The sequence below is a fragment of the Meira miltonrushii genome (assembly GCF_003144205.1).
Source record: "Meira miltonrushii strain MCA 3882 unplaced genomic scaffold FA14scaffold_2, whole genome shotgun sequence".
Taxonomy (NCBI): Eukaryota; Fungi; Basidiomycota; class Exobasidiomycetes; order Exobasidiales; family Brachybasidiaceae; genus Meira; species Meira miltonrushii.
Genome location: NW_020289944.1, coordinates 113,168 through 131,917, shown reverse-complemented (window position 1 = coordinate 131,917; position 18,750 = coordinate 113,168). Strand labels below are relative to the sequence as shown.

General features: G+C 43.1%; 9 protein-coding genes across 9 annotated transcripts; 4 read left to right on the top strand and 5 right to left on the bottom strand.

Annotated features, from left to right (window-relative positions):
* Nucleotides 1-13: 13 nt before the first annotated feature.
* Nucleotides 14-1,201, top strand: FA14DRAFT_177952 (uncharacterized protein; the record flags this gene model as incomplete). Its single annotated transcript, XM_025500798.1, has 1 exon — nucleotides 14-1,201. One exon carries the CDS (start codon nucleotides 14-16, stop codon nucleotides 1,199-1,201), a length of 1,188 nt encoding a protein of 395 aa, XP_025354848.1.
* Nucleotides 1,156-3,385, bottom strand: FA14DRAFT_160107 (MFS general substrate transporter). Its single transcript, XM_025498533.1, has one exon. The coding sequence runs from the start codon at nucleotides 3,128-3,130 to the stop codon at nucleotides 1,274-1,276; it is 1,857 nt and encodes a 618-aa protein (XP_025354847.1). The 5' UTR covers nucleotides 3,131-3,385; the 3' UTR covers nucleotides 1,156-1,273.
* Nucleotides 3,386-4,013: 628 nt separating this feature from the next.
* On the bottom strand, nucleotides 4,014-5,069 carry FA14DRAFT_154003 (uncharacterized protein; the record flags this gene model as incomplete). Its single annotated transcript, XM_025497650.1, has 1 exon — nucleotides 4,014-5,069. One exon carries the CDS (start codon nucleotides 5,067-5,069, stop codon nucleotides 4,014-4,016), a length of 1,056 nt encoding a protein of 351 aa, XP_025354846.1.
* A 2,880-nt stretch (nucleotides 5,070-7,949) lies between these two features.
* Nucleotides 7,950-9,045, top strand: FA14DRAFT_31601 (alpha subunit of succinyl-CoA ligase). The gene is made up of 2 exons (XM_025502171.1): nucleotides 7,950-8,068; nucleotides 8,140-9,045. Exons 1-2 carry the CDS (start codon nucleotides 7,985-7,987, stop codon nucleotides 8,998-9,000), a joined length of 945 nt encoding a protein of 314 aa, XP_025354845.1. The 5' UTR covers nucleotides 7,950-7,984; the 3' UTR covers nucleotides 9,001-9,045.
* Nucleotides 8,934-10,307, bottom strand: FA14DRAFT_160105 (GroES-like protein). The gene has a single exon (XM_025498532.1). It carries the CDS (start codon nucleotides 10,168-10,170, stop codon nucleotides 9,091-9,093), a length of 1,080 nt encoding a protein of 359 aa, XP_025354844.1. The 5' UTR covers nucleotides 10,171-10,307; the 3' UTR covers nucleotides 8,934-9,090.
* Nucleotides 10,308-10,435: 128 nt separating this feature from the next.
* Nucleotides 10,436-13,990, bottom strand: FA14DRAFT_31599 (uncharacterized protein). Its single transcript, XM_025502170.1, has one exon. It carries the CDS (start codon nucleotides 13,709-13,711, stop codon nucleotides 10,553-10,555), a length of 3,159 nt encoding a protein of 1,052 aa, XP_025354843.1. The 5' UTR covers nucleotides 13,712-13,990; the 3' UTR covers nucleotides 10,436-10,552.
* A 279-nt stretch (nucleotides 13,991-14,269) lies between these two features.
* On the bottom strand, nucleotides 14,270-15,696 carry FA14DRAFT_163916 (alpha/beta-hydrolase; the record flags this gene model as incomplete). Its single annotated transcript, XM_025499850.1, has 2 exons — nucleotides 14,270-15,336; nucleotides 15,669-15,696. 2 exons carry the CDS (start codon nucleotides 15,694-15,696, stop codon nucleotides 14,270-14,272), a joined length of 1,095 nt encoding a protein of 364 aa, XP_025354842.1.
* On the top strand, nucleotides 15,602-17,316 carry FA14DRAFT_143829 (GroES-like protein). Its single transcript, XM_025497224.1, has 2 exons — nucleotides 15,602-16,692; nucleotides 16,755-17,316. Exons 1-2 carry the CDS (start codon nucleotides 16,081-16,083, stop codon nucleotides 17,247-17,249), a joined length of 1,107 nt encoding a protein of 368 aa, XP_025354841.1. The 5' UTR covers nucleotides 15,602-16,080; the 3' UTR covers nucleotides 17,250-17,316.
* A 221-nt stretch (nucleotides 17,317-17,537) lies between these two features.
* On the top strand, nucleotides 17,538-18,397 carry FA14DRAFT_153997 (uncharacterized protein; the record flags this gene model as incomplete). Its single annotated transcript, XM_025497649.1, has 3 exons — nucleotides 17,538-17,698; nucleotides 17,755-17,983; nucleotides 18,107-18,397. 3 exons carry the CDS (start codon nucleotides 17,538-17,540, stop codon nucleotides 18,395-18,397), a joined length of 681 nt encoding a protein of 226 aa, XP_025354840.1.
* Nucleotides 18,398-18,750: the final 353 nt, after the last annotated feature.

The window sequence follows — 18,750 nt, the reverse complement described above, 5'->3', positions numbered from 1 at the left end:
TCAACTCAAGGTGATGATTGCAATAATCATTTTCAGGCTATTTGAGCTGGTTTTGCTATTCTGGGGTGTTGTTGCTTCAGTAGCATTCTATATCTCACGAAATCGATTCAACAAGCTTGGAATACGATCTTTATCGGCACCCTCTACAGTAGAGATCAAGTTACAACAATCACCAACAAGATTTACCGGTTTTGATTTGTTTGTTTTGTCGTTATCGGTCTTGTGCAAGTATATCCCTTTCACAAAAGGCTATCATAATGAGCTAATCCCGCACAAGGATAAACAACAAGCATTCGATTTACCCCTAATTCAGGTCAGTGGACCGCTACGATTCGATCAATCGGACATTCAAAGATTCCAAAGAGCACTTCAACCCAATGTCAAAGGCAGAAAGCCAGAGATTGATGATGATGGTCCCGCAAACAGTCTATTTCTGGTCGCTTTGACTGCACCTCTAGTGATCTATGTCCTTGCTTTACATGCATCTCCCATCAAACCACTAGGAGCGGTTAATACACGAAATGCGTTTCACTATCACGATCCTGCGATGTGCAATGACATAACAAAACTCTTACAAGCATCCAATGAAGGTCGACTGCAAGTATCAGCACGATTTGGAGGACCGCAAAATCCAGGCATACGCAAGAAACGTGGGATGGATTTCAGTATGATCATTGAGGTACGCAAACATGAAGAAGTTCTGTTCACTCAAGAACTACACTTTTTGCAATTCCTTAAATCCGGACAGAAGCCCAAATTTGATCCTGAGCAGCGTCAGTCTGAACAAAATAACGATGAAGATATGGAAGATCAGGATTCGTTGGAAACATGTGCTCTTCCGCGGTTCGATGTTACCACGCCAAGACTGTGGGCAAGCAGCTGTGGGGATTACAACCCAATCCATATTCTACCCCTAGCTGCGGTATTGTTTGGATTCCCGTCCGTTATAGCACATGGAAACCATGTCGTTGCTTTGGCCGTTGAAGAAGCAAGGCTTAAAGATCAACAAAGGTTCAATGAAGCACATCAGATATTGTACGGACGCAAACCATTCACACTTGATGTTCAATTTATCAAACCGATGGTCTTGCCGGCAACTTTTCACGTAGCCTGGCAAGTCAGAAGGAACGCAGAAGGGGTCAGACTGATTGTCATGAAAGGCGATCGAGATTGTGTGATTGGGTCATGCTATGTTGACTAGGTAACGGGAATGGTACAATCTATATTTTTAAGCGAGAACGTCTAAATTAAGTGTATTCTATAAAAGGTTCCGTCATTGGGCGGGAATGTCGGCTTCGTAATTATGAGCATATTTGGACATCGCCCTTAACTTGGGTCCGTACTTGTACAATCCGTACAAAGGGATCATCAAAGCGAGGGAAATACCGGCCAGCATTGTATACGCTTTACCCAGTCCTAATTGCTTGAACATTGCCGTTGAGAATAAAGGGAAAGCGGCTGCGATCGTTGAGCGAATGAGATCATTTGCCGTCAAGACTGCATTTTGATGTTCCACATACGAGAAGCTCAGATAGACCAAGATTGATTGGAACAGCAAGAAGACTGGAGTCAAATAAAGAGAGAGCGCAACCAAAGGTGACCAATAACTGATGCTTGCCTTACTCGTCCAACCTGTCCAAACCAGACTGATAATGACCAAAGGAGAAGTGAGCATGGCCAAAATGATACGGTCTTCGGGACGAATGATTCCCTTCTTGATGTTTGCAATGAACCTTGGGTCAAAGTAGTACACCAAATAAAGGATGTAGAACGGTAAAGTGAGAAAGAAAGCATTCACTCCCAATCCCAAGAACGGTAATGTTTGTTCACCTAAGTTGAAATGATGAATTTCACCAAAAATGATCGGAATTGCTTCAAAGGCAGCATAGAAGATTGCATAAACCAAACCCAACAATACCGATGAATAGAGAACGATTGGTTCGAAAGATATGCGAATTGGCATATAAATTGCTTCAACGAGAAAGTCCATTGGTTTCATTGCGAGTTGATTTAATTCGCCTTGACCTCGTAATTTTTGATTTCCAGTCAAGGCCCTCAATCTCTTAGCGCGTCTGTATAAAATGTTGTCGGGCAAAGTTTCCGGGAGGACAAATAAAGTAATTATTAACCCGACACCTGACATTGCAACGAAAATCCAATATGGCAATCGCCATCCAACGTTCATCGCTGCCCATCCAGCGATGACGGGAGCTAGTACGGGACCACAAACAGCTCCGATTGCCCACACCGAAATAGCTTTTGGAAGTTGGAGGTCCAGCCATATATCCCCGAGTGTAGCCCCTCCAGTCGCGAGCGCAGGACTACCTGCCATTCCTGACAGCAATCTCATCGTTACAAGTGTACCATAGCTCTTGGAATGAGCTGCTCCGACATTGAAGAGCACTAGAGCCAGCATACTTGTCCAGTAAGGTGTTGATCTACCAATCTTTGGAATGTCAGCCCAGAATGCAATGACGAGAGGACCGAATCCGTATCCGAAAACGAATGCGGAGAGTGTAACGGTTGCTTGCGTTTGAGAAACATTGAATTCTTGCATTACACCTGGAATACTTGGAGTGATGATTGATGATCCTCCATAAACTGAAAATGTCAAGAAACAGATTGCCAGTGTAACTAGAATCTTACGTCCGAACGTCCAATTTTTTGGATTTTCGGGATCTTGATCGTCGTACCATCCAACGATGATATGGTCATCGCTTGAGCTTTCTTTTGCAACAGGAATGCTAATTGCTCTTGAAATCGATTCTGCTTTTTTGATCGATTCTGCACGAGTAAGATTTGCGCCATCTGATAACACTTGTGAGGTTGCACGTTGGATTAAATCATCCGATTTATTGTGCTCTGCTCGACTTGCTTCTAGATCATCGTACGTTGGCTTCTCCGATTGTGTTTGATCCTTTAGTCGTTCTATGCTATCCCGCTTGGATTCCTGACTTGCTGCCCTAGTAAATGATCCTGTTGTAGAAGACGAGGGTAAACCTGCAATCTTGTCTGCTAGTGATGATGGTATTTGCCAACCTGGAACTTGGTCTGGTGTTTGAAGGTACCTTCCTTTGCTCAACGTGTTGATTGCCCTACCAACGGGCGTTGTTGCAAATGCGGAAGTCATTATGATGTTTGCCTGTCTGAATGTGATATGTCAATGATGGAGCCCTTTGAGCTTGAATGCGCTCTTTGTGAATTTGTGATGATGAGGATGTGGAATGAGATTGACCTGGAATCTGCTGGGTATTTATATCCTATCCAATCTTAATCATTTGTTTCAACCAACCAGTCTTGGCAAACATGGTGACTGTTTAAAGTCCGGGCCGTAATCAAAGATTCTAAGAAGAAGAAGATTTGATCGTTTATAGCAAAGGGGAGGGGATGGATGAATGAATGTATGCATGCAGCAGTACACCAGCAGCACATACAACTTACTTACTGCCTAGCGCGAAACTTTGATAAGACACGTCAAAAATTCTCGGAATTAAGGAAAGAAAAAGGTTATCATATCTTCCTTACGCATAGCACCTGTCAACGGAGATTAGAACTTTGACATGCTTGGCTTTAATTGCTTATTTTGACAAGCGCACAGACAAAATCCGTACGGAGAAAACGCCTCAATTGACTAAATCCGAAAGTTCTCTGCATCTGGGCGTGGGCGCAGCATTCGGCGACTTTTTCCAGTAACTCTGTTGACATTTACCACTTGGCCCGGTGATCAAAGTCTTCATTCTCTCACTCCATCATGCTATATCCGCTTTAGCATCATCAATGAACTGATTACCCCCGGGGGATTACTCCTTCCTTTGTCTTCTATTAGAACATACTAGAAGCTAACACAAATGAATGAAAGAGAATCCATCAAATTCAAAAGAACAAACAAACGACAATGAACCTAGCAGCACAAATGCGCATACATTCAGGAACAAGAAAGAAGGACGAAGTGGGGAATAGCAAAGGGTGAACTATGAGATAAGAAAGAAAAGTGTTCATTGGATAAACTTGACTTAGGCTGGAAGACCAGTAGCAACAGGGGTAGCAACGCTGGAAATGACATCTGTGGCAGTGGAAACAGCTTGAGTGATAGTGCTGGTGGCTTGGGTAGCCGTACTGGCAACATCCGAAACGACACTGTTGATCGAACTTGATTTTTCATCGGCATCTTTTGTTGCATCATTGGCAATGCTACTGATGGAATCTGTTGCTTGACTGGCTGCACTGGTTAAAGTGGATGTAACACTGGCAATCGAGCTTGTTGCGTCACCTACAACACTTGATAAAGTGGATGTTGCTTCATTACCAAGACTGGTAGCTGCGCTGGTAGCACTTGAAACGACTGAACTGATGGTGCTTGTGGCACCGGAAGCTTCTGAATTAACCATGCTTACGACGGAAGAGATTGCACTTGTAGCACTGGAAACGACAGAGCTAACGGCCCCGGTTGGCAAGTTCGATGAAGGGACTGGAGTGGTTGTGGGGATGACGCCGGAAGAAGAGCCGGTTGAAGGGTTGTTCAACGTTCTTGCCAAAGCATGTTGTGTTTCCATCTTTCCATTTGCACATTTGCATGCCAAAGTGTAATGCAAAGCAGAGTTACGACGACAAACAACGTTCTTTTGATTACTGTTTACACGAGCACATTCGGTTTCACATGCGCTCAAATAAGAAGAACAAAATGTTCCACGGTTCTCACGTTTGCGTTGATCGGCAAAACGACCTGCAGGAATGACGACGTTGATCGTTGGAACGTTTTGACTACGACGTTGCAAAGCAGGTGTATCTTCATTTGAGACTTTGTCTAAAGCTTCTTGAGTGAAATCATCACCGTTGATCTTGCAGTAAAACGTAAAGCTGGTACTATACTTGCCACCATTGCGTTTGCAGTAGCTTTGTGATTTCACAGTTTGCAAACCGTTGTTTGCTGCATTGATTAAACTATCGCACTCTTTACGGAATGCAGGGCAAAAGGTTTGTGTGGGGTTGGAGCGTTCGATCAAAGAAGCTTGAGCAAAGCCAATCAAAGCAAGTGCTACGATGACGGTGAAAGCTGCAATACGTGCCATTTTTATTGGAGGATATAAGTGGTGCGAGAGATAGGGTGAAGGGATTGGTGGTGCGAGAAAAGGGAATTTGATGGGAAAGAAGTCATCGAAAGCTGTACAAGTTGCGGTTTATATATCGTCAAAAGTGTCAACAACTTTTCAAATGGTCAAACAAGACTGTCAAATCTAGAAAACACACACAACATCGTCAGCCTTAGAGCAAGTCCCGACAGCAGAATCGAGAGATAAAAAAACACAGGAATCGATTCCGTATACTAAGAATGTTCTTTACCTTCCTTTCATCTCACACTGATGGGAAGGCAATAGTGTAATGGTTATGGGAATCTTTCATTGAAACACTTTTTCTCGCAATAGGAAGGTATAGGCGGGGAATGAGCTCATGTCTGAGACCGCCTGCGGAAAGATTAATCAGCGTGGGAAGCGAGAGATTTCGGAAAGCTAAAAAACGCAACTTAAATCTAATTTTCCGAGAATGGATAGATCTTATCGAAAGTTGGAAGATTTAACCCATCCATCCCGAGACATCTTATCTAAAAGCTTTTCCCTTGAAAGTGTTATATCTTCAAAGCGGAGCATTTCGGTTCCAGGGAATGGTCCTTGCAGTCTATCGATAATCAGGTTTACGGCGATCAAAAAAGTCTTGGCGCACACATATCAATTTAATCTGTCACTTCGGCCTCCACGCAAATGATCCATTTGTTCCTATTGCTAGGGCCCAAATTGAAACATGGCCAAACCCCACATCCCTTTACATGTGAGATATCATTAGACTAACTATATGCGAGTGAAACTTCTATCCGACGTATATGAATATGCTATATGTACTTTTCCTCCGCACTAGATCTCATTAATCTGTCTGGTACATGCATTGATCTTTTAATCTCGTACCTTTCCCGTGTAATTAGAGTTTGAATCTCGATCTTTCTTGGTTTCTCGGATTAATCTAGCATGGCATGATGCTCACTAGCCTCGATCTTACTCCAACATTCCACGCTAAACGAAGAATGCGGCGAATTAGTTCAAGATCTTTGTTAAGCGGTTAGAAGAATAATAATAAGTTTCGCTTGTGTGCACTTAGATTAGGATCAAAATAGTGTCATTATAAAACAAATTGGTCAATTTTATATACTCCGATCCGCATTGCAAGACATGTTCAATTGCCACGTGCTTTGGATTAGGGCAGGTAGAATATCTTATCCGAGTATGTACATGTGATCTGATAGAACATATCAAGATAGCGTGAGAAGAGACACGGATAACATTAACGGCCAAGAGGGAAGGGAGGAAAAGTAGATCGAATGACCGAAATACGGAAAACAGATTACGCTGACCACGTTTTAGATGTGACTCGCTTACCTTATAGAACCCTCATCGATCCGGATACGTTTAGACATCGGAGCTAGCCTCGGATAATGATAAGATCTATTGCAGTGGTTAGAGCAAACAAGCTTTCAAATGCTTCAGTGCTAAAAACTTTTTTTTCATTCATTGCGATCAATAATGACTGCTCTATCGCTTCAAAATGATCTTATCCCTTTCGGGGTCGTTGAAATTGGCTAATCTTTTCGAGTTAAGAAGAAAAAAGACCTGAGTATATCGTCTTATAATCGAGAAGACAGATCGAAGAATGAAGGCGTGAGAATAAGATTGTATTTGATACTCGCTCAATACAACTTTCAGCCTTTCAAAGAGCTCATTTTGCCCGTGCCCTTTTTTTTTGTGTGAGTCTCCTATGCAATATTGCAAGTACCATCATTGCAAGGGCAAGCAGGGTTTCCACATTGACCCGATGGGCACGTAGGTGTGCTACATTTTACACTATTGAGCAAACCATTCTTGTAGAAGAGGTCCTGTATTAGGGAAAGTCAAGAGAAGGATCAAAACTCGATTCGGCAAATGACTTGTTACAGCAAAAGATCAACCCACCAAGTCGTTATCAGCTGGCACAGCCTTGCAGTACAAGAGAAAAGCAATAAGAGCAAAAGTGATTGCGAGGAACAAGTTCATGTGAAATTTGGCGATCATCTTGATAAGGTTGATTGGTGCAGTAAGTACTCGTAGTTATCAGACGAGGAGGCAAGTGTTGATACTGAAATGATGAGTTGTACTGAAGTTCCCAGTCTTTAAATATTTTTGTACCTATCGTGAGAAGTGATGAAAGCCAAACGTTGCGCACCTAATCGTGCCACGGATGATACGGACCCGCCAACACACGAAGACCCGGTGATATGAGCGGATCCGAAGGTACATAAAGGCTGCGGTAATGTTTATATGCTCAAAAATGTGTATCTTCTGCTTGCTGTGTCATCGCGAATTCTAATATCTTTTTCAATAGCAAGAAGATTTCGTCATCTTTTCGGCGTAATGCCCCACAAAAAAAAGCGGTCAAAAGCAACTCGGCAAATCGGAGTTCAACGAAACGGAGGCGTTTATAGTGAAAGATAAGAAAACTGATAGCTGGGAATTGAGCATTGGGCTAAAGACGGTGTGTAGTGGACTACAGAGAGTAGACTGAATTAGAGGAAAAACGAAGAGCAACCGCCAATACACGAAGGTTCAGTCACACCACCGAAAGCGAAGGTGTGCAAAGGATTCCATCATGATGATTACTCGTAATTGCAAGCCTGATATTGGTGAATGGCATCAATACACAATATTTCTTTGATATTGAATCCTTTTTGATTGTTGTATACAGCATCGCCAACACAGCGAAATGATCGGTTTTACTCGCTCTCTTTGAACCAAATGCCGGCTGGTGCTTTTTCCGCAAAATAAACTGTTGCAACGGGAGTGGAGAATGAGGCACTTGAACAGTGTACGCCAACGCGGGGTATATTAGCATCAATGTTCGCAATCGGAAAAAGGCCATCAAAGCATTCTTGACAACCATCACCTATATCACACCTCCTCAAAGAATGAGTAAAGCAGCTCAAACAATCAAGAATTTGGCAGTTGATAAACATACGCCATGCATATTTCAAGGATTTACAGGTAAAAGTGTGAGTATTTGTCAGTATGATCGGACCGGAGGGGATGAGCAACTTGCTTACACTTCTTCTTTCTTTCCCAGGCCACCTTTCATGCTAAATTATCACTAAGCATCGGAACAAATATCGTCGGAGGCGTAACGCCAAAGAAAGGAGGCCAAACGCATCTTGATAGACCAGTCTTTGATACAGTAAAAGAGGCCGTTCGTCAAGTTAAGCCACATGCGACTGCCGTTTTCGTTCCTCCAATGTTAGCAGCAAATGCGATCATTGATGCGATCGAGAATGAGATCCCTCTCATTGTCAGCGTTGCAGAAGGTGTCCCGCTAAAAGATCAAATGCGGATAATGTCAGCTTTGCATTCTCAATCAAAATCAAGATTGGTCGGCTGTAATTCACCCGGGATGATGAACCCTGCCGGTTGTAGATTAGGAATATCTCCTTTGAGTATCGCCGTTCCAGGTCCAATCGGAATCGCATCTCGTTCAGGAACACTTTCTTATGAAGCAGCATGGTCAACGAAACATATGGGACAATCAAACATTTTAGGATTAGGTGGGGATTTCTATCCGGGCACAAGACATGCAGAAGCTGTGGAATTCTTCATGAATGATGAACAAACTCAAGGGATCGTCTTGGTCGGAGAAGTGGGCGGAGTGATGGAAGAAGAAGCTGCAGAATTGATCGCGAGACAATACACTGGCTCGGATGGCAAACCGATCAAACCTGTCGTTGCTTTCATTGCCGGCAGAAATGTCCCACCAGGTCAAATCTTTGGTCATGCAGGCGCAATTTGGCGTGATGGTTTATCATCGGCAGAACAGAAACGGACAGCACTCAAGAACGCAGGAGTAGTAGTCGTTGATGCAGTTGGGGAAGTAGGACAAGCGATACAAAAAGAACTTGAGAGTAGAGGCATCGATCCGGTAAGGAAGGAGCAATAGATGCAATTTTCGGCAATCTGTACTTATAATATCACACGTGAAAAAATGGAATTGAATTGACAAGTTTTGATAATGAACATACATTCACTCTTAAGCAACTGGCTCCAAATCTTGCTTGAGGACGAAACGGTAACGGATATCGTTATCGTGAACACGTGTAAGAGCACCAGGGCATTCTTTCATGTCCAAAACTTCGATCCAAGGTTTGATGTTCTTCTCGGCTGCCAAAGCCAACATCTTCTTCACATCTTCCTTTGATCCGATGTGGCTTCCTTGAATACCAGCACCGTTTCCTGCCAAATGTTGAGAACGGAGCTTCCATGCATCTTCTGGCATACCGCACATGACAATGTTACCGTAGACTGCACATGTCTTGACTAGAGCGGTCAAGTCCAAAGCACTTGAAGAAGCAGTGTTGATAATGATATCGAATGGTTTCTTCTTCATTCCGTATTCTGTGTACCATTGTTCATTTTCACCTGTTGCAACGAATTCTTTTGCTCCCATTTTGAGTGCATCTTGCTTCTTCTTTGGTGAATGAGAAATGACTGTAACGTCTGCGCCCATTGCAGCGGCAAACAAGACGGCATAGTGACCCAAACCGCCCAAACCAACAACTGCAACATTCTTGCCTGGGCCGCAACCGTTACGCAAGAGTGGTGAGTAAACAGTCAAACCGGCACAGAACATACTTGCAGCATCTTCGGATTTGATAGCATCTGGGAGTGGGAAAACGAAACGTTCGTGTGCACGGATTGCGGTTGAGTAACCACCTTGAGCAGGGTGGCCGTCAGCGTACTTTGAGTTGTAAGTGTCAACGCAACCTGCTTTACCGTCTCCCAAGCAGTAGTTCTCAAAGTTTGTGTTGCAAGAAGAACAGTTCATGCATGAACCAACTTGAGCACCAACACCGACACGATCGCCAACTTTGATGTCTTTGACGTTCTTGCCGACTTGTGTAACCTTTCCAACGATTTCGTGACCTGGAATGACTGCTGGAACTGAAAGTTCACCCCATCCTCCGTTGATTGTGTGCAAATCAGAACCGCAAATACCACAGTATTGAATGGCAACAGTTACGTCATCATCAGTTTCTGGTTTGAGATCGAAATCGATGACCTTGAAATCGGTCCATTTCTTTGTGTCAGAGATTGAGTAACCTTTTGGCATTTTGATTGATTGTTTCTAAGTGAATGATGGAGGGGAAAGAAAAGAAGATTACACATCACACCCTTTCTCTTGCTTATAAGTAATGTATATGGATGGGTTCTTTTGCCTTCTTTTATTTCTTCTTGAATATGAAATTGGATGTCGTGTGCACGGTCGCAGTGTTCAATTGCTGTACCGGCATTCTTACGTCAATGTGCTGATGATGCACACAGCATAAAGGCACTGTTCCTCGGAAATGATTATCAAAACGCGTGCCGCGGAAGAGGAGCACACAACGGAAATCTGTCATTCGGACAAGTGGAGATCACCGGCCACCGATAATGCACCGACCGGTCAATGGACACTAAGTGAATACCATTTCAAACATATATAAACAAAAAGCCTACAAAACATCCAAGTCAATCGCTCTTCTACGCAAAGAATCTAAATGTTGTGACGCTTGTGCAGGGGAATCAAAAGAACGTTTCTTAAATTCTCGCATTGCTACTCCAAGATCTCTCAATGATGTCTCATCAGATCGACGACAGTACTGGTTACTGCCACCACCTTGGCTGCCTCCATTGAAATCTACTGATCCTCCAGGAGCGTTTGTAACGTAGTAATAGTAAATGGTTGGATCTCCATTAGAATCATGACCGTATTCTACTGCATCCGGCTTTCCACTTTTACGGCGATGTAGTATCATTTCAGCTTCTTGGCGTACTGACCTTTTGCAAGCACTTCCGCCATTACCACCACCGCTTTGAACTTGTCCTTGATTTGATGGCTTGCTGCCTTGTCCTTGACCATGCCCCTTGCTTTGACTTTGACCCTGGTTCTGGTTCTGGCTTTGGTCTTGTCCTTGCCCTTGGTTCTGACCATGACCTTGCTGTTGTCCACCTGATTGACCGCCGCCGTTACCATCATCACTGCCACCATCTTGATTAAAGACCATCGTACCATCTTTTGCATTCTTATAATTATTTGTTATTGATCCATAATTGTTGTTGCTGTTGTTTCCATTATGGCTCCCATTATCATTATTTGTCGGTGCTGAGTTATTGTCATTATTATTGACATTGCTCGATTTGCTCGAAGATTGATCTCCAGATTGACCTTGATCACCCTGGCCCTTATCCGGTTGTGCTGGCGGTGGCTGACCTTGTGAGGATCCTTGACCTTGACTCTGACCAGCAGGAGGCTGAGGCTGTCCTTGACCATCCCCTTTACCCTTTGACGGCTGTTGTTGGTCATTATTTTGCTTTGCACCTTTCTGTTGTTGTGGATCGGAATGGTTATCTTTCGTTGATCCGTAGTTGTTATTGCTATGATTTCCATTATGGCTTCCATTGCCATTATTTGTAGCTGCTGAATTGTTGTCGTTGTTGTTCACATTGCTCGTCTTACTGCCATCTTGACCTCCTCCTGAGTTTGTTCCGGATGGTGGTTGATTCTGTTGGTTCTTGCCTTTATCTCCGCCTCCTCCTGTTGAATAATTGTTGGTCTCTGATCCGTAGTTGTTATTGCTGTGGTTCCCATTATGGCTGCCATTGCCATTATTCGTTGCTGCTTGATTATTGTCGTTGTTGTTCACGTTGCTCGTCTTACTGCCATCTTGATTTCCTCCTGATTGTGATCCAGGTGGTGGTTGGTTACTCTTATTTTTGCCTTGATCCCCGCTTCCTCCTGCTGAATAATTGTTGGTTTCTGATCCGTAGTTATTATTGCTGTGGTTCCCGTTATGGCTGTCATTGCCATTATTCGTTGCTCCCAAATTATTATCATTATTATTTGAATCAGTCGTTGTGAAAGATGAAGATTGTTTGGCTGGACTAGAAGGATCCGAAGAAGGTGAAGGTGATTGATCTTGTTTACTCTTGTCACCCGAAGCAGAAGGTGGTGGAGCCTGCTTGCTTTTATCATCCGAAGGAGGCTGAGAAGGTTGAGGTTGCGCACCAGATGGAGAAGGAGAAGCTTGCCCTTTATCTTGCTTGCTGTCCGAAGGCTTTTCACTACTAGAGGGCGAGCCGTTTTGCTGATCTTTATTTTGTGCAGGCTGATCTTTGTTCTTGGAATTATCAGGCTGCTTATCCTGTTTGTCCGAGGGTGAAGGAGAAGGTTGAGATTCCTTTTGTTGAGGCGCTCCATTCTTCACGGTTGATCCGACTACATTGCCGCTATGATTATTGTTGTGGCTCCCATTTCCATTATCCGTTGGTGCCATATTGTTATCATTATTGTTCACATTGCTTGTCGTTGACTTTTGCTGGGTTTTATCTTGCGGTGCTGGTGCTGAAGGTTGAGGTCCTTGAGCACTTTTATCACCATTTGGATCTTTACCTTTTTGGCCCGGTGCTCCATTGGTCACCTTCGAACCAACAACATTGCCGCTGTGATTTCCATTATAGCTATTATTCCCATTATCAGTTGGTGCTGAATTATTATCATCATCATTTACATGCTTTGTAGTGCTTTGTGGTTGTTGTTGTTGTTGTTGTTGTTGCTGATCCTTTGGATCTTGCTTCGGTCCTTGGTCTTGTCCGTTAGAGTCTCCGCCATCTGGCTGCTTGTTCTGATCATTAGGTTGGTCAGGTTGCTTTGCTTTGTCATCAGGTTTAGGCTGCTTTGTTTTATCATCATCATTCGATCCAGGAGGCAGTGCTGTCTTGTTCTGACTTTTGGCCTGAGATTGATCACCTTTGTTTTGACTAGCATCTGGAGAAGGGCTAGGGCTCGGACTTGGTTTGCTCTTATCATCCTGCTGCCCTTGCTTATCCCCAGATTTAGTTTGATCAGCATTTGGACTCGGGCTTGCACTTGGTTTCGAAGCATTTTTGTCTTTCGCATCACCTTGAGCACCTTTGTCTTGTTGACCAGCAGAAGGCGAAGGGGATGGATTGGAGTTTGATTTCGGCTTATCACCATTCGCAGATTGTCCACCTTGTTGCTTTTGTTGTTCACCCTTTTGTCCAGCTTGATCTTTATTCTTCTCAGCGTCAGATGGTGCACCAGAAGGTTTGTTTTGTTGTTGCGAGGAAGGCTGTGAACCTTGACCATCCTTATGCTGATCAGTAGAAGGGGTTGGAGTTTGTTTTGGCTTCTGAACGCCACCTTGAGCGGGAGAAGGAGACGATTGTTTGGACTTGTCATCAGCTGCAGGTGAAGGTGAAGGAGATGATTTTTGTGCGTCAGAGGGTGACTTCTTATCTCCCTCATCACCCGAAGAAGGTGATTTCTGTGCATCAGAAGGTTTTGAAGCTGCTGGTGATGATTGAGATTTGTCGTCACGTTTGATAAATCTTGGAGGAATGCGGTTGTACTCTCTCCTCTCCTTTGTGATCCTAGCTTCCAGGATCTGCCTTGCTTCTAAGCCACTTCTAGATTCGGATTGAGAAGTATGTTTGATACCAGATTGTAAGCTCTTCTTGCTACTCGATCTGAAATCAATTCTTGGTTGCTGTTCTTGTTGTGAGAGTTGCCTTGTATACAATGGAAGTGCATTACAACCAATAAGACATCCTATACAGATCAAAAAGATCAGAAGAAATTGTTCGAGCTTCATGGTGAAAGGAATTTCTTAGTAGTACATGTATTGTCTATGCGACCAGCGCAATAAGTGTTGCAAACGAATGTCTTGAATTGCAGTAAAGAATGAACAGCTTCAAGCCGTACTTCTTAATCTGTTGACGGCCAGCGTCGGTTTGAAAAGGTGGAAAGAGGAAAAGATGGGAAGAAATCTAAATTTGGGGGAGACATTGTCCATTTATATTGCAACGGCATCCGTTGGAATGGATGATTTGCTTGTGTACCACAAATTTGTTTCTTAACGGAAGGCGTTAACGGATGGGCGTTGGAGGATCTGTCATTTTTGGCCTTCGGATAAACAAATAAGCAGAATAATCGAATGTCACACTCTGCCTGGATAATCCTTTAGCGTATTTTATTGAAGGCGTAAATTACGCCGCGTCTTCTTCCCGCCCTTCCCGCGTTTATGTATCGGCACGCTTCTCTCATTCCTCTAAATAGAAACAATTCCATTATAAACAAAAGACGCCAAATAATGATTGACGCCATTCCATACATGTACAATCAACATTCCATGTCAACGCCTTTCATTCATTCAAGCAAAGAAAGCTAGGATATCTTCCGCAATCTCCTTCGGTGATTCTTCTGGCATATAATGCCCACAATCAATTCCTTTTCCTGTAACTTTTTGTTCACAAACATTTTGCCATAAATCTATTGGACCTTGATCACCAAACAAAATTTGATTTAATCCACGTTTACCCCATAATGCTCTAAATGGTTGAGTAAGCTTCTTGCCTCTCTTGCGATCGTCTTCATCTTGTTCAAAATCAATTCCTCCAGGTGCTGAACAACGATAATCTTCACACATTGCATGAACACGTGGCGGAGAAGAAAGGTTGGACAAATAAGATTTGAGAATATCTTGGGGGAATAACTCTTCGTCTTCTGATTCGTTCTTATCTTCTGTCTCTCCTTTAGTACGCGGGAAACGGGTTACCATTTTATCCAAGTACGATTTAGGTGAATGAACAATCAATTCTTCTGGCATTGGATAATCTTGAATAAGGAAGAACCAATGCCAATAGGCCATTGCAAATCTGGCATCGGCTTTTGTGTATAGGTCATACGTTGGTACGATATCCAACGTCATCACTTTTGTGACTACTTTGGGATGATCAATTGCCATCCTATGTGCAACTCTGCCTCCTCGATCATGTCCCACGACCGCAAATTTATCATATCCCAGCTGTTTCATTGCTTGAACAAAATCACGTCCCATCTCACGTTTAGAGTACCGAGCACGTAAGATCTCTTCTTGGGGAATACGTTCTTCATCCTTTTCCCTTCGATCATCATGTGTGTGTCCAAGTCTGATGAAATTCCTTACCCGCGGTACGGTTGAGTGACCATGTCCGCGCAAGTCCACCAAAACGATATCTCTTTCAGCTTGTTTGCTCAAGATTGGAGCAACTCTATGCCAAATGGATAAGTTTTGTGGATGTCCATGGATAAGTAAGAGAGGTTCTTTAGTCGATCCAGCATGTTGATAACGTAGTGTATAAATTTCTAGGTCCGTCAATAAAGGATCACTTTCAGATGCCGGAATTGGAATCAGATGAGGTGCAAAACCGGCAGAAGTGAAAGAAGAACGAGTTGAGGCTGTTGTGGCTGTTATAGAAGTCATTGTTGCAAGGCGATGGATGATGTGTTGGAAAGAAGGGTGATTCTCCCTCTGATTGTTTGTAGAGAGTATCACTTCATAAGCCGTTGGCTCGTGCAGCCAATTCTCCACAACAGAGAGAGGCATATGCGCAGCCGTTGAACAAAGAACAATCAATACTCTGCTTGGCGGCAAGGGTCCGTGCCATCAACTTCCCCACAAAATGATTTAAATAGGAACAGGTAAACCCTCTGTCCGGATCAATGGTTCATCAAACTTTAATCTTGAATACTCACGTCGCCTTGATCTTGTGACCAATGCTTTAATTAACTTTTTGAGAGTGAGAAAGCGTGGGACATTTTAATCAAATACTCACTTCCATTGTCTTTTCGCACACGACAGCAAGGAAGGGCTGAGTTTGATCAAAGCAAAGGCCGTTTTATTGGTTCAACTTAGATAAAAGAGTCACTCTTGATCCTTTTAGGGTCATTTGACCGACAAAGGAAAGCCACTGCTCTGATGTCGTACGACATTTTTTGGGATTAGCTTAAGCTTTGACCACAAAGAAAGCTTCTTTGAGTGATGTGCTGCCAGTTCATGCTTCGATCACCAAAGATGCGGGGTAGGTGTGCTCACTTCTCCAAAGCTATATAAGTCCTGTGTCTACCAATTTTATATACTGCACTCCCTTCCCAACATTATCCAGTTTCTTATATTCCAACTTCAATACTCTACTACTCAAAATGCCAGCTGCACTTTCCAAAGCCAAAGTTGACGCACGAGAGAAAGAATTAAAGATTCCTAATGAACAAAAAGCAGCAATCTGTCGTGAAAAAGGTGGAAAGGTAACGATTGAAAATGCACCAATTCGTTCAAACGAATTAAAACGTGGTGAAGCTTTAGTTCGTTTAATTTATTCAGGTGTCTGTCATACAGACTTACATGCAATCTTGGGTGATTGGCCAATTGATGCAAAGATGCCTTTGATCGGCGGTCATGAAGGCGCAGGTGTGGTTGTTGCTTTAGGTGAAGGTGCAGATGAATTTGTTAAAAAAGGTGATCGTGTTGGAATCAAGTGGATTGCTGATTCTTGTTTGAAGTGCGATTTCTGCAGACGTGGTCATGAACCAAATTGCCCTGACGCTCAATGTTCAGGTTATACTTGGGATGGTACCTTCCAACAATATGCTGTAGCTTCTGCTAGACATCTCTCCCACATTCCTGACGGACTCGATCTCGAAAGTGCAAGTCCACTCTTATGTGCCGGCGTGACCGTTTACCGTGCGGTAAAGGAAGCCAAATTGTTACCCGGTAATGATGTGGTAATCATTGGTAGCGGTGGTGGCTTAGGACATGTGAGTAGGGCTGTAAAGAGTTGAGTTGGATATATTCATTGACCTTTCTTTCTTATCTTCAGCTCGCTGTTCAATATGCTTCTAACGCTGGTGCTCGTGTGATCGGAATCGATACCGGTTCCGAAAAGGAGAAGTTGTCAATTCAATTAGGTTGTGAAAAATTCATTGATTTCCAGAAGGAAAAAGATCTCGTCCAAGCTGTCAAAGAAGCTTCATCTGATGGTCATGGTCCACATGCAGCAATCGTAGCAGCCTCTTCTCCAAAGGCCTACGAACAAGCTTTGGATTATTTACGTCCTCGTGGTACTTTGGTGGTTGTTGGTTTACCGGTAACAGACATTAAAGCAAACGTATTTTGGACTGTTTTCAAATCACTCAATATCGTAGGAAGTTACGTTGGTAATCGTCAAGATGCTCAGGAAGCATTAGACATCGCAGCACGCGGAAAAGTCAAGGCGATTTATAAAACTTTAGGATTGAGTGATTTACCGCAAGTATATGATGATATGCATCATGGTAAGATTGCCGGTCGTATCGTTTTGGATCTTGATAAGTGATGAGTGGGAGGTGGGCTTTCTTTTGTTCCATGGAATGTTCTTATGAATGAAATTTTTTTTCTCAGCTCCACTTTTGAGGAAAACAATTTAAACTTTCTTTTGTCTCTCCCGCTCGATTGAATTTCCCCGCAGAAGCGTGAAAGGGAAAGACAGTGCTTACGTGCCTGTTTTATAACTTGCATAGAGATGCATCTAGAATCCATCTGACATGTCGATCTTATATTACCCAAAGAAGCACTTTTCACTTCCATCCACCATCTACTACCTAGTAATTACATATACCCAACCATGTCAGAACCAAAAACATGGAAGCCGAGCAAGTTAAACAAAATCCTGGGCGCTTTATGGTGCGGAGCATTATTGCGAAAAGGACCAATGTGTTGTACGACCAATTGTTCTTGTTTCAATGATGTCGAAAGTCCAGAAGCATCACAAGCAAGAGCAGATGAGTGAGTAAACTGCACCTGATGAAGTATAAATTATCTCACGCACACCTCTCCTATAGGGCAAGATGGAAGTATAGAAGTGAAAAATTGGCAGATCGTCAAGAATCTCGTGCTCAAGCTGCAGAAAGACGTGAACAAAGAAGAGAAAACAAGAAAGAACGTAAAGTTGCAAAAGCTGATAGTAGAAGAGAAAAGGCAAAAGCTAAATCTACGAGAAGCTCTTCCAGTAATCCCCCGATTACAAATCCACAATCGAATGAAGTTCAACCTCCAATTTCAGAAAACACAGTGAGTAGAAAACACAAAGAGAGAGTCAGATTTTATGCTCACTCTCACGAGATTGTGACAGTGAAAGACACATGATGGACAAGCTGGTTCTGATGTTCTCATCATTTTCCTATTTCTCAAAAGCCTGTCACGCAACCCGTGTCAACGGAACATGTAGTACAAGGCGGTGCCACTGAAAAAGAACTCGGTCCTAGCCTCGAAAATCAAAATGAAACAGTCGAGCCTGTAGCAGCTCGACTTTCGGACGAGGCACAATCTGTACCAAGTCCAAGTAACGTATCCGTCCCCGCATCTGGAGCATCAAATCGTTCTCAGGCAAAGGCACACAAAAAAGCAAAAGAAAGAGAAAGACGTAAATTGAAGAAAGAGAAAAAGCAAGAGAGAAGGGATAAGAAAGTCGATCGAAGAAGATAAGAAAGGAATGGAAGCTAGAGTTGTTTGAGACGGTAAATTGATTCACGTTCGGATCTCTTGCTCAGAGAAGTTGATCAGATGGTCATAGTCTTTAGCTTGTACAAGCTAGTGGATGGTGCCTTTATAATAATCATCAGGCGTACCTGAAGCACTGACAGGGACATGGCCTGCTCATGGCGATCTGATATTCAATCAAGTAATCATCATCGTTAGCTTGACTTAAAAAAGCTGTTCTAACTTTATCTGGCATGCTCACCTTTTCTTCCAGGGATCCATACTTTGAGTGTCATCTGATGGTGGATGACCTCTTTTAATGTTTGATGTAAAGATGTTGATAATTGTTAGTTTGACTT